This window comes from Neopsephotus bourkii, unplaced genomic scaffold (genome assembly GCF_033783945.1).
Source record: "Neopsephotus bourkii isolate Nb327-2 ecotype Australia unplaced genomic scaffold, CSIRO-AGI_Nbou_v1 NB_318, whole genome shotgun sequence".
Taxonomy (NCBI): Eukaryota; Metazoa; Chordata; class Aves; order Psittaciformes; family Psittacidae; genus Neopsephotus; species Neopsephotus bourkii.
Genome location: NW_026900826.1, coordinates 4,092,212 through 4,109,891, shown reverse-complemented (window position 1 = coordinate 4,109,891; position 17,680 = coordinate 4,092,212). Strand labels below are relative to the sequence as shown.

General features: G+C 34.9%; 1 protein-coding gene across 4 annotated transcripts in view; it reads left to right on the top strand.

The window, feature by feature from the left end:
* WDR72 (WD repeat domain 72) overlaps positions 1–17,680 on the top strand; it is a 113,580-nt gene that overhangs the window by 34,704 nt on the left and 61,196 nt on the right. For all 4 annotated transcript variants that reach the window (XM_061347441.1, XM_061347439.1, XM_061347440.1 and 1 more), the window contains one exon: positions 7,848–8,053. In XM_061347441.1, the coding sequence (XP_061203425.1) occupies positions 7,848–8,053 (206 nt within the window). The remainder of the gene's footprint in view (positions 1–7,847; positions 8,054–17,680) is intronic.

The following is a 17,680-nucleotide window of genomic DNA, read 5'->3' as shown; positions in this document are numbered from 1 at the left end:
TTGAAACGGGCTTTTAGTAAGATTGGCACCCGTTATAAAATATGCAGTGCCTAGCATTAGTCAAACCGATCTGTATGATCATTTCTATTACAAAAAAAACCTGTATGAAAAAAAATGAACAAGTTCAGAAATACCCTGAAAATATTTCTCATGATGTTAATGCCACATTGAGTAATTTGACCTGTTATGTAAAAGCTCTTCTATTATCAGAATCATTCTTGCTGTGGAGAAAATGAAATGACCAATTGTGGTGTAATAGATCAAACCTTTGATCATTCTGATGGTCAGAAATGCTGGAACAGTTTGAGATATTGTTAAAAGATAATTTGTATGTAGTTATGTGTGCTCCAATATTTCTGGAATTGATGCTGATGATAAGTCTTCTAAATCTCTGATAAAATCTATGCAAGTATCACACAAGGCGTGCAGTTGTGTGTGGCTGGGTTTTTGTTTGCTTTTTTAAGTAGACCCTCATTTAGTCTGACCTTTTTTTTTATTTTTCCTCTTCAAGAAATTAGTGATTGAACTATGTAGGTAACTAAGGCTTTGGTTTCATCAGGTGGCTATCAGGAAATAAGTTGTACAGTTTTAATGAAACTCTTAGAACTTGATTCTGTTAGTTTCAGAGTTTGAGTATCAGCTCTCTAAAAAACTGAGAACTTGTAAACATGGTCATTATTTTGCTATGGATTTATGCCTAGATTATTGTAAAAGCAACAATAATTACACTCCTGTGATGGGTTTGTCCTTGCAAAATTTGGTCACTTACAGTCTCTTTCAATACTTTCCTCACTTTTCTGTTTTCTTCCTCTGTGTCTCCATCATTTTCTCTTTTTCTCTTCAGATCATTGGTCAGAATTAGACTTGAGTGTGGCCTAGCTGATGAATTCTGTGGTTGCAGTTCATATGCTGAAGGCTGTGGTGTAGCTAGGGTCAAAGTCAGGAGTCACTTCCTTTCTGGTTATGATGAATTCTGTGTAGCCTAAAGATCTGGACTGATGTACAACTCTGTTTTAGGGTCTTTGGGAACTACATATGGGAAGTCTTCTGTGAAACTCCCTCCGTGCTTTTTTTTTGTTTTGTTTTGGCTTTTGTTTTTTGGTTTTTTTTTCTTTTTTTTTTTTTTGTGGTTTTTTGTTTGGTTTGGTTTTTGTTTATTTTTTCATGTTATTTATTCCCAGGCTGTTTATTCACTTTCTCCTGGCTAATGGAGTTTGCCTGTAGGGTCTGATGCCCCCGTCTCCACAAATTCTCACAAATTCTACACGTACTCAATTCACAGCTGCATGATAACTTTCCTTCATTTTAGAATTTATAAAATACAGTCTTGGAAAGCAAGGCTTTTGTGCATACTTCTGTCTCATATTAGGACAAACAGGTCTTGTTTGATATTCCTAATAATGATATCTTAAGCATTCACATTGAACCTGATTTCATCATCCCTTGTGAAACTATGAAGAATAGCCCTTTACAAAACTATGGCTCAAATACTAAATACCCTGTTGCATAACTAGGAGGAGTTAATTGAAGACTGTGAAAGGCTTGTAACTCCCCTGAAGGGAGCTTTTCGTATTTGGAAGAAGGCTCTAGTGATTTAGCTCTTCTGTTCTTAGGTCATGGTCTAACTGTCAACATTAATAGTCAGGGCAGACACCATGTGAGTTAAGATCTTGATTTCTCTCCTCCCCCCCACCTTCATGCTTAAGAAGCATCCTCAGAAAAAGGGAAAACCTGCAGGGGAGTGAGTTAAGCCGACTGTGCAGTATTGAACTGAGACAAGATAAGTTCTTGGACAAAGGGTAACTGTAACTTTAAACAATTAACACAACGCAACATTAAAGTATGTCTGGTTTAGATCAGCAGCTCTGTAAAGAAATTCAAGGTATGTTGAAAGTAACATATATGATGAAATGATAACCTGATAGATGGAAAGTTACCAATTTACCATAGTTTCTCTGTGCATCTTCTACTGTCTCCTAAATCACTCTCTAGAAGATGTAAACAATGAAGAAACATTGGCTAGCATATTTTGAGAATGTGAATGAGAAGTCGCAAGCATGAATATACATGCTTTAGAAGCTGTTCGAGCTTTTTGTTTCAATTAGTTAAGTTTTATCTGAAGGCTGACAAATGCTTTGCCTCTTTTATAGCATCTTATATTTTATACATGTAAACCTCAGGTCAGTCTGTAGCTTGCACTTGAATATTTTATAGTTCTCTAAATTTGAGTCATTGTTCAGTAACTACTTATTGATGTAGAATAATAAAGGGTAGTGGAGCTTGGAAAAGTCTGTCTCGGAAAGAAAAAGCAGTGTCATCTCTTGCCTAGCCTGCAGAAGCTAGGGATGTGCCCTTAGAGTAGTAACATATCTCTCTATTCATATGCATATGTGCACACATACTTTTATGTACTTTTTACTAGCTGAAGCATGTATGGAATGTTGCTGTATATCTGTTAGAAAGGATGTGTCTCTTACAGCTGATAGTTGATCTCTTATTATTTTGTTATTAATAATGAAGTAAGGTTATATATATTTAAAACAACTATAAAACAAACAAACAGAAAAAAAACCAAACCCCCAAAGCAACCCACCAAAACAAAACAAAAAACAAAGCCAAACAAAACCAAAACACCCCAAAACCAAATTAAAACAAAAAAGTGGAAATGGCCAATATTCCATGGTAAGAAGAGCTTGTATGAGGGAGGGTTTTCATTCCAGACATTAAGGGCAAGATTCTCATCCTCAGTCCATGTTTCAGGTGACAATAAAGAAATAGGCAGGAACTGCTCACATCTCTTGTAAACTCTTCCATTCAGCCCAGTTTAGCAGATGGAATGTATTTCAACAATTCCCATTACGGGATTATTGTCCTTTGCTGTTTAGAATAGCTTAAATGGAATCAGGGAGACAACAGGGGAGTTCGAATGTCTTTTTTCCTTGCGTGTTGTGTCTGCAGCAGAAATTCCGAGATGAGGACTTGGCTGCATTGGAGAACTGCTTTTTTACCTACATTTGTAAGACTGATCCTGGTAGTTTGTGCTGCTCTTCAAAGCCATCTTTAGCTAAAGGATATCTTGACAATAGCTATTTTGAAAATGTGTATTCTGAAGAATGTCTGTAATGCACAGCAGTTGGACAAGACTGAAGTCTTCCAAATGCAAAAAAACATCAAGGATGGTCTGCCAAGACATTCTCCTTGCTCCTCTATACAGTGCTATAGTCACAGGGCATTTCCTTTGTTAATCTATTCCTGTATGTAAATTATTCCTTTAAAGATTATTAGATTTTAATAGGCTAGTGTTTGTTTGATCTCTCCTATTTCTATTTGATAGAAAGTAGTTATTTTTGTCTGAGTATCAGTTGGAAATATATATACTTACTTAATGTAATAGTTGTTCCACTTGCTGTGGGCCATTTGATACTAGAGTGGTAGGCACTGGCAGTTCGGAGAACTCTTTCAAGTGAAATGCTTGACAGCTGTCTTGGAGCAAGATGGTAGACTTGTGAAATTCAAGCATCTTCCAGTAAGGAACATAAGTTCTGTTTGCCTGATTCCAGCAGCTTAGAAGAAAGCGGGTGGGAATTTCTTTTCAGATGAAATCTGTATTTATGGAAAGGGAGATATTGACAGAAAATAAAACAATATTGCAGAGGAAACTTGTTCTAAAAGGTGATTTATTTATTTTTTTTCTTTTGCCACTATTAAAGGATTTGTTCTTGACCACATACTCTTTTCAAATAAAATCAATTCTGAAACCATTTTTCATTCACAGATCAGCGTTACGCTGTAAGATTCAGCTGAGTTACTAGGTCACAGCAGTACTGCAATATTGAGGATTTTCAATACTTTAGCTGTGACAGCAAACAGAAAGCACTGGAGCCTGATGATATGACAGGTCATGTGATATCAGTGAATACCTCGTCTTGAGGCAGGATAATATGTGTGGCCTCCTAAGTAAAAATGCATCATTCAGTAAGAGCAGAACCCAGAGAACTGTGTGGACAGTGATAACACCAAGAGACGCAATTTGTAGTATTTGGTCTAGAAGAAGAATAAGATGTTTTAACAGTCTCTATCCAGTCACATCTGGTGGTCCAAAGCTGCCCAGGAGAGTAAAATACTCCAGTCTTGTCTGTTCCTGAGACTTGGTTGCCATGGTCACAGCTTTAGAGAGATAAAGACTTTCTTTTCCTGTATTTTGTATGTATAGTAGGGGGTCATAGCAGTGGTGTTGCTGCGATGTAGAAAACCCTACATTTTCCCTTTCATTCATTGTTACATATGCTCTCCAATCAAAAGCTTTTGAGTGTATTTGTGTTTAAAATACTTCAAGTTTCAGAGTTGTCTTTATTTCTGTTCTCTGTCCTCTGTATTCCTATGTACAGGCTTTGCCTTTTCTTACTCCTTTATTTTTGTTTCCTTTAAAATCAGATACAATGTTCCTGACAGATAACTTCCTGGAACAATAACCACTCTGCTCCAGTATTGCTTTAACTGTTTGAAGTGATCAGAATGTCACTGTCACATACACACACATTCCCCCCTCCCTCCCTGTTTGTTTCTTTCAAATATGTATTTAGGAATCGCAGAATACAGATACCTATTTTTGTCTCTGCCATCTACTCACTTTGCAAATGAGTATTTTGGGCTCTTCAGAAGTGTAGAGTACATTGGATAACAAATATTTTGTAATACTTGCCCCTTTCCATCACGGCAATTTCGCTATGCCCTTTGTGCCCTTTTATTGGAGCTCTGTGTACACAAGTCTGTACCTATGTCTACACACATATACAGAGATCCATGATTAAGATGTATATGCAAGCAACCATGCTTTATAAAGGAACCATTTTCTAGAAGGTACTACTTGTGAGAGAGTTTAGATAGCTGTTGTGGATGATATATAAATAATTTAAGATGGAACTCGTAAGTTTCTGAAATTGACTTTAGGATATCACAGACTTCTGTTAGTGAGAAACTAAGCTGGTCATCCAGGGCATTGTTTTCTGCCTATAAATGTGCTGAAAAAATAAAAACCAGAAACAGTAAATATTGTGACTCCATGTGAGAGGCTGAGTCCCAGCTCTTGCCCAGTGTGAATGCAGAAGGGGTGGTTTTTTTCATATTATTAAGTAGTTAATTTTCCCTTCTCCAAACTACACATGGAAAATGTGACACTTGCTACCAGCATGATTCCAATGCTGACACTTAGAGTTTGGTAGGTAGCAGAAATATTCAGTAACACATGTACAGTTGTTTCCGTTTACATCCATAAGACTACAATATGTAGAAGCACATCTATCAGCATTTTTAAATGGTTCATATGTGCAAAGTATGAAATATCAGTTTGCTTTCATGGACATCAAGACTGCCTCTTTATGTCATTCAGGCCATGGTCTTCAAAGGTGAAATGCTTCTGTCCCCCTTTCCTGTGGTTTTTACCGCTTTTTCTGGTTTGTTTCTTTTCCTTTAGACTAAAAATCTTTTGTTCAAGCAGAAGTTGTAAACTTGGCTCTGAAGCTGTTTCCAGGCAATAAGCTCTGTTATATTGAAAATAAAGCAAGCCTTAAATATATATATATGTATTTTTTTTTTCTCCTGAGTATATATGCATTTATAGGAGGATGAAAATTCAGGCAGCTCATATCTTGATTTGTGACAGAAACATGATTTTATCCTTTTGCTACTGTGGCATGATAGCCTTAATTATTGTATTCTATTCCATATATACAAGAATCTTTCACTTAATTTTCCGTATAACAGTCTGGCTCTAAGGGTATGACTGGTGGTGTGCACATACGGATGCATCTAAAGCTAGAAAAACTTGTTTTGAAGTTCTGTCTAATGCTAAAAAGTATGTAATCAGGTCTTTGAAATTTAATACCATGCCCTCAAAATTGTTGGATTGATTAAAAATTTAGTATAATGTTTGCCTTTAATACTTGTCCATAAAAATGATACACAGTAATTTCACAAGGGTATTATGATAATAGTCTTTCTGAAGCACTTCAGTATTCATGGTAGTGAATTACACAGACCAAGTGATACAGAAAACAAGGATGGATATTTATGTGTATATATACACATATAAGTGTTCTTTGCATAATGGAATTACTGCAGAAGGTAGTAGGGAAAGCTTAGTCATTTACACTTAATAAGGGAGAACATCTACTTTTTTAGTGATTTTTGTTCATCCTTTGCTCTGTATGATGAACAGGATTCTGTGATGAAACAGGGTATACTTACAGCTTGAAAGATTACACTGCGTATATAAAGATGCTAAAATAATATTAGCTGAGTGACTGTTATTGTGACTGTTATTTCCAGGTGTAACTCTGCAAACACTTTTCATTCTTTTCAGGATGTGTGTTTGCTTATGTCTAGTATGAATTGTATAACCCTTCCTTGTAGGCTTCTATTAATAGTTTCTGTGTTTGAACTATTGAAACACTGCAATGTTGGGAGCATTGTACCAAGGTTTGTTTTGAAGTAATTATAGATATTCCAGCTGTAAATATCTTTGGGAAGCTAGCTTTCCTTGCAGTAAATATTCAGTTCTGTAATGATCCTTGACAGTAGCTCCAAATCCTGGGGAGGGATAAAGAAAGTTACATACGAAAACCAACTGAGACTGATCTTTAGTTTTTCAGTGGAATTTCATAGTAATCTATAGTATTCAATTGATATTGTAGGGGACAAAGAATCAGTTGCATTGCTTTGAATTCAAGGGCTTTTGGCCCTGTAAATAACAGAGGTGATACTGCAGTGAACAGAAATGGATGAGTTTCAAAGAAATAATTTCAGATGAAGAGTTTTTATACACATATACACACAAACACTTACTGTATGAGATCCCTCAATCCCAGTCCAATATTTTTAGCAGGTGTTACTGATAGAACTTCAATGTTACACAATTTTTTCTGGTAGCAGTGAAAGGGAAAATTCATGTTGTGTTACTTGAGGCTACAAAGAATTCAAACTTAAGGGAAAAAACATTTCACGTTACAGCAGATATTTAATACTTTAAAAATCCTTCACATGTCTTTTATCTCTGATATTTATAGGAAACATGCCGTTTCAGCAATTTCTTATGAGTTTAATTCCTATAGGAAATGTGTAGCGTATAGTAGGAGCTCATTTCAAATACATTTAAGCTCAGTTTACATGTCTTTAATGACAGTTATAAAGTGCTGTTACTAAAATTGCTACTAAATAAAATTATAACTAAACTGTATAACAGTTAAAGGAACCAGATTGCCTAGAGTTAAAGGAATCGGGCTGCTAAGATACATGTGCTATATTCAGTTGTTTAAAAGTGCGAGAGGTAACGATGTTTTTAGGAATGGAAAGAAAAATTTGAGCTTTCCCTTGCTATTTGTAACCCAGAACACTAGAGGACAGCACTAAAATATTACATAAACGTGTTATTGTTTACACTGTTAATGATACAGATGCTCTGTGAGGGCTTTGTGGAAACAAAACAAATGATTCTTGAACAGAGTTAGGGCAAGTCATAGTCTTGACTTCCTTTTTCTCCTTTTGAAAATTGCATCTGACTTGACGTACTATACACAATGCCTGTTTCTTGTTGTATAAATAAGGTATTTTCTATAGTGATTTCTATAGAAATTAGATTTTGTTTTTTAATGTAATAATGCTGTAGAATAGACCCTTGCATAAGATATATTCTTAAGGTCCATAAAATGAGAAATTAGTTGATTAATCTGTAAATTCTTCATGATTTATCTTCTCACATGAAAAGTACTCAGTGCTGTGATATTTACACTGAAATATGAATTAGTATAGTTTCTTGAAAAAAAATGCATTTTCTGTTTTTGTTTCTCTAGGCACACTGGAAAGACATGAAACAGGTGAAACGGCAAAAGCCATTCTTAGTGCCATTGAAGATTCGGAATACATGGTGGCAGATACTCTACTTCCTGTATCTCAGGAGTCAAAAAGAAATAAAAATGCTGGATACAAACATTCTAGCTTTTATAAATATGGCATGGTCTCTTACGATCTCACTCATACAGAAAAATCTTCAGATAAGGTAAGAAGGAAAAGTAAAGCATTTCTCCAGAGCAATGAGTTGTGATTCAAATTCTTTTTCACCTTCACTGAAAGTAGTCCTGTATAGGTGGTATGAGGGCTTGCTTTAAAGTTTATAAAGGCTGGTTCTGACTGGCTCAGTTTTACATCTTTAACCCTATTTCATACAACAAATGAGCAAGTCTGGGAGAATGCCTTATGCAAGGTCACCAGTAGATCATCTCAGAATTATTTTCTCAGAGACTTTGCACATGTAGTTAGACCCTATTTCCTTATGCCTCTGGCTTATGACTGCCCTATTAGCAGTAACCTCAGAACCTCCTGGTAAAAGTCCTTAAACCAAATAATTGTGAGTGATAGGGAAGTTGTGCTCTTTGCTTTGAAAAAAAACAGAAGGAAATACCGTGCTGAAACAAGTGTTAATGTGCTGTTAAAGCTGAGAAAACAAGTACAGAGGCACCTTATGAGAAGGTTGAAAATGCAGTAGTAATTCTGTTTGTAGCCTAGATACACCTATATCTTCCAGTTATGTGTAGATATTTAAAAAGCCTGTATTTGCTAAATTCAAACCAAGTATTAAAACTGTATCAAATGTAATACATTTTTCAATTCAGTTAGGTGGATATTTATTTAGGTTGGAAGATAATGGTATATACTTTTACAAAACCCTGTTTGTGCCTCAGGAATGGGTAAATTCAGTGAGCTCTTGATATGAGTGTATCTTGAAGAATAGGGCCTCAGTCTTGTTTTTTCTTGTTTGTTACCTTCTAATTAATGGGGTTTGGGATTTCTATTCTCTGCAATAAAAAGTTATGCTGTTCCTCAATCCTGAATTTAGATTAAAAGCATTTTCCCACAAGTATGGGAATGTCACCGAAGTCTGCAAAATAAGTTGAAAGATGAAAAAAAGATGAAAAGATGCTTTCCCTCAGCTTGCATGTGGAAACAGCACCCAGAATGGTCTCAGGCCTTTTTCTGGCTTTATTAATTATGGTCAATTAAATACTGGATATTCCAAAGTTCTGTCTGTTAAAGTATAGCTTAATCTGAGTCCTCATTCTTCAAATTTATTTTCTATTCTTTTTTAATTGTTATCTACAAATTTACTTATAACTTTAGGTTTATAATAATTATTGTTTAACTTTTAATATTTATCTTTGACCTTTTAGTAACCTTAGTCTGATTTCTAAAGTTCTGTTTGATCCCATTTTCTGAAAAGTCTTATTAGAGCGTAATCCTGCTGAGCATGTTGTGGGGCAGATGGTGCACTAGTTGGCCATTGACACAGAATCTGATCTCACTGTTCATTAAAAAGAATAGTTTCTTCTTGCCTTTTTAAAGAGGAACAACAGAAAAAGTTATGGTTGTGTTTGGAGTCTAGTTTTGGTCATACCTGTTAAATTAAAAATTGCTTGGCTTTCACAAAGTGGCTGGGAAGGAAATGTGCTGCTCATGGAATATGCAAAAATAGGTTTTGGTAAATTTTGATATGTGAACTTTCACGTGCTTCGGGATTTATATCACAATAGGCAACAGTGGAGTTGTAATAATATTTTATAGCACTTCATCAGACAAACATCTTGGCTGCTCTGATTTCACAATAAAGTATTCCATTTTCTTGTTTAAAATTTCATATTTGAGACTTAATGAAAAAGTCATCTGATGAAAATTTTTTGTGAGAGAATATTATTGATGTCTCTTAGACTCCCCTATGACTGTCAGAATATCTTTTATTTCATCTTTTTGTCGTTATAGTCCTGTTATTTTAGTCTAATTTCCTGACAAATGAAGTTCTATTCTTAGGAAACCACTTTGCATTCATCAAAAATCTGTCATCCATTACATCTAGCTTTTCTTCGCAACTCCATCCCCATTACAGCAGGTTCTGTAGTGTGGGAGATGCTGGAGGCTAAATGTATAGGGTGTAGCTAAATATGAGAAGACAATAACAATGGAGGTCCCTTTAATGCTATTCCAGAAGTCCAAATGCAGGCTACACAAAAGGAAGCATGGAGCTCTGATGCTTCCTTTAACACTGTTTTGTTATTGCTGAAATGAAGGCTGGTTCTGAAATCTGCTGGTTTTCTTAGTTCTTGTTCAGGAAACAGTTTTTTTCAGAAAGTGCTGTATTGACTCTTCTGGGTCATTGTATTTTACCATTTTGAAATCCAGTCTCATGAAATTAGTGAAAGTTCTGTGCATATCAGAGTTCAACATCCCATACCATATTACAAAGCATGTAGTGATCACACAGGTGAAACTATCATTAAATTTTCAGATTCCCAATAGGCTTTAGTATGAATGTATACAATGAGTATTTTTATTATCATTTTGCTGCTTTTGCAAATTGTGTATTAGAAATATAAAATAATGCTAAATTGTTAATTATTTTCTAAAGCTGTCAATTTTAGTCTCTTTTTAAAGAATTCAATTTCAGAAGATTTGTCACAGAAAAAATAAGGGGTAGCTTTTTGTCCTGTTGGTATTATGTTTTTGAGTGATCCTTATTTTGTACAGTGGGGTGATTCACATGAAGATAGCAAGTAAGATTTAGCGTTTTCTTTAATGTTTAATATTACATGGTTTTATCATTAATATTATATTTAAGGCAAAATAACATTTATAAAGTAACCGTCTCTTTCCTCCATCCTAAGAAGAAAGCAGAAAAATATTCTCACATAGCAGTCCAGCTTCAAAGGCTTTCTTTCAAAACGTTTGTCATCATGTAAATCACAGATACAAAAGCCGAATGCTTTGATTTCATGGTGTTTTGACCATTTTAATTCTTTTATTGTACTGCACGTGCCAGTGGGAGTACCAATAACAGATGAGTGTGACAAATGCAGTTAACACAAGATCCATATTAATGTTGTCAAATCCTCTTGATATATTTAAACAGATTTTAATTATTTTCAATGTCAAAAGACCAAAAATATATAGCTTAATAGTTTTTCAAGGAAGCTTTACTTAATACGTGAATGTAAAACCTCTCATAAAAATGAAACTTTTATATTGGCCTTAGTCATTGACATAGGGTATTCATCAAGTCAGCAATTTGTGTGGCAAAGTGCCATTTGAATAGTGTATTGTTAGAATACTTATGGGCCACTTGACAAGGGCTCTTGCTGTAAATAGTGCAATTTGACTCCAGCTGTTAAAGAGTGGCTTTGACAGCAGCCAAATAGAATGGAGATGCTTTACTGCACCGCAGAAAAATCAATATTGGGTTCTTGTTCATAGTAACCTGTTTTTTCTTTTTTTGCAGATTTATACAAGACTATCTAGAGTTCATTTGTGGAAGTTTAAATATTATTTTTAAAGTGGGTCTGTTTTATTTTCAGATTAATGTTGGTGATGAATGATGTTTGTGTTTAGTAAGAAAGAAAAAGACTGCTTTGTGGAAATACATAAACAGTGTGGTAATGCAGCAGCATTTCAACTCTCAGCTTATATGGATGGATGTGGGTGCATAAGTTATGTAACGAATGGCAAAAAATGGTCTTTCCTTCCTATTCATTTTTTTCTTTTTCATAGTGTTACTGTAGTGTCCCTGTCAATTTTCGAAGCATAGGGGTTTTTAAAGCAGATTTCTTTGTTGTTCTCCCTGTAACAGCCCCCACAGATGTTGACAATCTGTAGTGCCATTGTAGATTTTCCTGAAGCATAGTCTTGCTGGTGCTGAACAGTTTTACAGCAGTAGTCAGTGACACAAGGTTGCTATGATACCTGGCCAGTAGCAATAGGTATTGAATCACTGGTCTTAATTACAATAGACTACACACTAGATCGTGTGCTCATGGTGTTGATATGGAACTGGCTCCCATTATACCTTTAAGTCATAGTTATATTTGAAAATTGGGGCTGTGTGAAAAACTGGTTTAAAAAAAGATTGAAATGCTTCAGTGCATCATATGAAGATTTCATTGATGCACATAAAAAGCTGGATATGTCTGGGAATTGTTTTCCTGATGTTCCAGAAACCTTTCATGCTACAGAGTTTCCTAGCTTTTCAGATAAATAAATCTGATATAAATCTGTGTATATCATGCACTGATATTTCCAGTTATTTCAGGAATGTAATTACAGCTTCTTCTGGATAAAAATCTTGGAGGAGGAACAGATTCTAAAATCTGTGTAAACCTTGGACTGCTGAATTGTACTAGTGAAGAGCTAGAACAGAAAAGGGAATTTTTTACTCTTTCAGAGACAAGCAAGGCAAAGATGAGGTGTAGGGGGAAGTATTTATTTACATAAGTAGTTCTATAGGAATGGTAGGTATATTTATTGTTTGTTATAACCACTCAACTATTTATTAAAATACTGTTATTTCAGTATTAATGGATGACATGCAGAAAATAGAGTCAAAATATCTAATTAAGGGTTTATACAGTACCTTTAAAAGTTCGGTTTGATTTACAAATAATTATGACCAGAGTAGCTAAGTATCAGTTACTATAACACTTTTCAATGCTTTTTAAATTGACATGCCTAGTACTGGTAGTCTAACTTGGTGACTAATTTAACATTTGCTTACATTATTACATACATACTCTGCTCTAAACAAAATATGTAAAAGGCAAGATGCTTCTGAAATAGAGGCATTTTCTTAGAAGCAAAGTCAAAGTTTATATTTTTATAGCTGTTTAAAAAAAAGAAACAAAAACGTACAGAAATGATAAATAAGAAATACCTACTTTGTTTTATTGCTGCACAGAATAAGTAAAAGACAAATGAAGACTGTAGGACAATATCAGTTTACTTGTTTTAGTATAGTAAAGGATGCAATTTGAAAATAAAATTCTTATTGGAAGCCTGGAAAATCACTGCTAGTTACATCTTACTGATGGAAAAATTGATAGAAAAATGGAAATAAGTTACCACCACAAATACCAAATAATACTTATCAAATACAAAATCAGGAGGGATTATAAACAATGGTATGCTAGACATGGCTTCTTTTTATTTCTTTTGTAATATTTAGAGTATTATGATGAGAAACTACAGATCTTGATAATTTTTATGAAGTGGATTATTTAAGAGCAAAGCAAAATGAAGTAGAGCACTTCTCCTTAAAGCTGGTAATCTTTATGCTGCTACTGCCAGGGTATTTCTCTTTTTTTTTTTTTTGCTGGGCCTGGTGTTCAGAAGCTATAGTTAGTAGTATATTAATTACATGTAGTAGGAAAATGTGTGAAGAGACGAAGGTATAGATGTATTTCCTGTAACTCGGATGCAAAACGTTTCAGTTCTTCATTTCCCATGAAATTTCACAGTTAAATATTTTAACAAGGGATCAAGGTAGCAACATAGCTACAGTGAAGTAATAACTACAGTTATGAGATTAAAATTATACCAGTTAAAAGGCATCATGATCCTGAGAGACACGTAGTGATTGGACCACAGGTCAGATTTGTTGGAAGCTACTGTAATTTTTTTAATTGGTCCAGAAAGTCAACAGTTTGTTGACTTCAGTGTTTTATCCACTGCTTCAAAGCAAAATGAAAGCAAAAATCTGACATTGTGATAGTAGAGCACTCTTGCAGATTATTTTACTCTTGCAGATGTGGATAAAAAGTAACCCAGGCTCAAAGAAATCTGGTAAGCCTTAACTCTGTATTTCAGTGCTCCATACAGGTTCTATGTACTTCTACAAACTTTCTGTTATACAGAAGGTGACTGACATGAAATTTTTGTTTTCCGTGCCTGGACAACTAATTAGACCCTGTGCTAAAGCTAAAAAAGCTGCTGTGGTGTCCCACATATATAATTCTAAGGTCAGTATCAATAGTCCTTGTGAAGTTTTTTACATTGGAGGACCATTTATTGAAGCTAAGCTAGCTTTTGCTCTTTGTCTTCTTCCATATGTCAGCTGTCATGCTGTAGTACCCTTCTTTGTCCCTTGGAAACTGTAGCAAAGTTTGTATTTTGTTTTTAGGGACATATCTTTATGGATAGGAACATAGAGATTTTTTTCTTACTGAAGTGCTGTTTCTGATACCTTGTTCTTCATGTCTTGTTATTTCTTTAATTCTGGGTGTGGAGTCATACACAGTTTTCCTGTCTTACATTTTACCTTTACTACTTTCTGGTTTCTAAGATGTGATTTCTTCTTCAGAGATCAGCCAAATTGGTTTTCCTTGGAAGTGCTCTACCTAATGCTAATAATTCTAAAATAAATTACATCACCTTTGTTACAACCTTTATATTTGCAAGTTGCCCAGTGATGTTCTTGAGAATTCCCCACCATTCATGATTGAAGGGTGGTGGAATCTTTACACTTATAATAAAATTTTCTATTCTAAATGTTAAGTTCCTGGCTTCCCATAGTTCAATTAATATTATTTTAGTGAAGAAAAGTATTAACAGGAGCTCAGATGTGTGACACTTTTGTTGATTTCTGCTTCACACACTTATTAAAAAAAAAAAAAAACCAAAAATGAGCAGTGATTTTATTTTTTTTTTTCAGAAATACATAGGCACTTTGAATGCAATTATAGAACTAGGACTTGCAACAGCAAACCATACTCTGCAAAAGACTTGCTATCTGCTACCTTCTCAAGATAACTGACTCTTATCTCAGTTTAATAGCAGAAATAAAACATTAAGCTAAACTGTGGTTCAATTAAAAACAAAGCAACACCAGAGCTTACATTTCTATTCTCTTGATATGCTTTTCTACATATTAATACTAAAACCTTAATTTGTTCTGGTGGTCAGAATTGGTTTGCGCAGTACTTACGTGTAAGGATGACTCAGCCAAATGGGTGGCTGAGCATATTTGTTTGCAAATATTGTCCTCTTGGAAGCCTATGCAGTTCTAGTGCCTTCAGTAAGGTTGAGCAACTATTAAGAACAATTTGAAATCTGAGTGTGGAGACTCAGCAGCTGTCCTGATACATCGTAGTACGGTACAGGATCTGAGTAAAGTCCAGCTTGTCTATTCCTGTGTTTTCAAGAATGGCATTTTCTCAGACAGGATTTTAATTAATATTTAAGAATTTAATCCCATGTTTTGCGGTGTGGTAGTGGGGGTGTTGTGTTTGTTTTTTTCTAGTATTTTTCTTTTTGTTTTTTTTTTTTTTTTCTAGTACTTATGTAGATAAATTTATGGGTGGGATTCTTATAATCCAATATGGAAAATGCACTATCAGAGCAGCCCAGGGCAAATACGTTATTTCAGTTGGAGTCAGCAGCCAGCCATGGGTTGGTAACTTAATTTTTATATACATCAATCCTTCTTAGGACAAAGCAATAATCTCATGCTTTTACCCTCCTTTGAAGGTCGTGTTAGCAGTATCTCTGTGTTCAGCATTATTCTCAGATATTTGGATGTTCATTCACCCAGTAAATTGTTCAGTATAATAATTCCTAGATCCATGAGTCAGTAGTTTGTGTTTTCTGGAGTACCATAGCACTGTTTGTCCTGTTGAGGATCTAGGAAACACAGGAGAAATGTTCCATCTTACAGGTTTTCTTAAGTGCTGAGTAAGGCTGAAAAATGTCTTGGCTATCACTGATTGCTGAGCCTCTATATATTTCTAAAGATATGCTTAGATAATTTACTTCTACATTCAATATATGTTAATATGTTAAGATATAACAAGAGTATTTGGATATTGAGTATATAAATTAATGAGACTTAATTTAAAAATGCCTTATTCTTTCATCTAAATTTTTCATGGTGCAGAGACTGTCCATGTCAAAGGTTTAATTTGAGAGCAGTGGATCTCCAGTTGGGTTTTATATTGTTTCTATATTCATAATATAAGAGACATCGTCAAAGGTATTTGTCTCCAAAATCACTTTCATATATTTACTTGCATTAAATCCAATGAAAAATTTAAGTTCATTATTTGTGATGGAGAGACAGTGTGGACATGAAAACAAAATGTGAGAAACATTCAATTTTCATTCCAGTTCTCTACATTGAGTGATAGATGTGTTAGCAATTCTCCCATAATGACTTAAAATTTGTTGTGCCCGGTATATCCATCTGGCCAACAAGCTGCCTGACAGTGGCCTTCCATACATGATAAAAAGGGGTATTTATGCAGTGGTTTAGTCTCTTCATCACACATTATGCCACAGACTCACCAGGAGTGATGACACAATTACTGGTCAAAGTGCTGCAAAAATGGTAACGTTCTACACTGGGATTAAATAAAAAAGGGGCGAAAGATTGTAGTATTGGAAGGACAAGCTTGACTCTGCTCGTGTTGCATTTAAATGGATAAGCGCTAGTGATGTAAGAAAGTATTGTAGCCTTTTCTGTGTGAGAGCTGGATTCTTGGGAGGATCTGGGCATCCTCGGATATATGATCAAAGTTGTTGTAGTGAATAGTATAATGATGTAATGTAAGACAAGTTCTAAGCAGTTTCTTTAAACTAGTTCATATGGGAAAATTCACCATGAATTGGCATGTTTATTTGGGATTGCATTGTCCAAATGATGAAGCCTCAGGTCAAGCACAAATTGCATGTGAAAGCAAAATGTTGCACCACTGTTGACTCAGGCTTTTTATGCTTAGTTCTTTATGTGGGAGTACTGAGGTTTAAAAAGGGTAAACGAACAAGAAAAGTTCTGAATGACTCCCTCAAGAGTATCCTCTGTCCTGCAACTAAGTGAAGTGTCTGAAGGTAAGAAATATGACCTTGGTGTAGTAGTAACACCTTTACTCTGCATGATCCTCACCCTATGCATAAGCTCAGCATTGCTTTGGAGAGGGCAGGCCTGTCTTTTCTGCCCACTTTCAGAGGCTATGGATACTTTTAGTGGCAAAACTGTTCACATGCTCCCTAAATTTAAAGCTCCAGGAAGCAGGCACGGTGAGACATGGGAATGTGTACATGTGGATTATTGATGGGAGCTATATTGGATTAAAAGGTGCATATGGTTTTTACATGGAGATAAAAGTATAGCTGGTAATTTGCATCCCTTCTTTCTCTACAGGTTCTTTTAGAGATGGTGTATGGAATATATTTAAGAGCTATTTCAATTAAATACCTGCTGTGTAACTATTTTTAACCAAATGCATCTTTGCACGTATCCTTCATTATTCATCCGTTCAGCTGAGCAACTAAACAGCTGTGTACATGCAAAAAGGTTGTGAATTTAAGGCAGGTTTGCCAATGTGGTTTAGCTCAAACAAATACCATTCAATGTCATTGTTGAACAGTAGATTATTTTTCAGTTACAAATAAATGTTATTGCAAGACCATATTTTTATCTAATTATTACTAGTTCTTCAAGCATCACCTAGGGAATTTGAAGCATTCTCTTATGTTGTATGACTAAAATTTTGGTGCAGCAATTTTGAGTAAGAGCTCTTATACTTAAGATAGGGAAATTTGAAATGGAAGTCCGGGCCTTCTCTGACTGCCCTGTAGTATCCAGCTGTTTTAGTAATCATCCACTGAATGATCTGTTTGACCATATGCTGTGTGCTGCTCTAACTCACTCCGGTGGTAAAAGGCTATATTAAATTTTCTTCTTGCTTTTAATGATTAAAGTAATTAAATTAAGCTTTCTAAATAAAGAAGTGACTTTGTACTAACTCAATATGTAAGTCATATCAAGTTTTTAGTTTCAGCTGTAGAAGCTACTACAAAACAAAAATGCAGTTTCCTG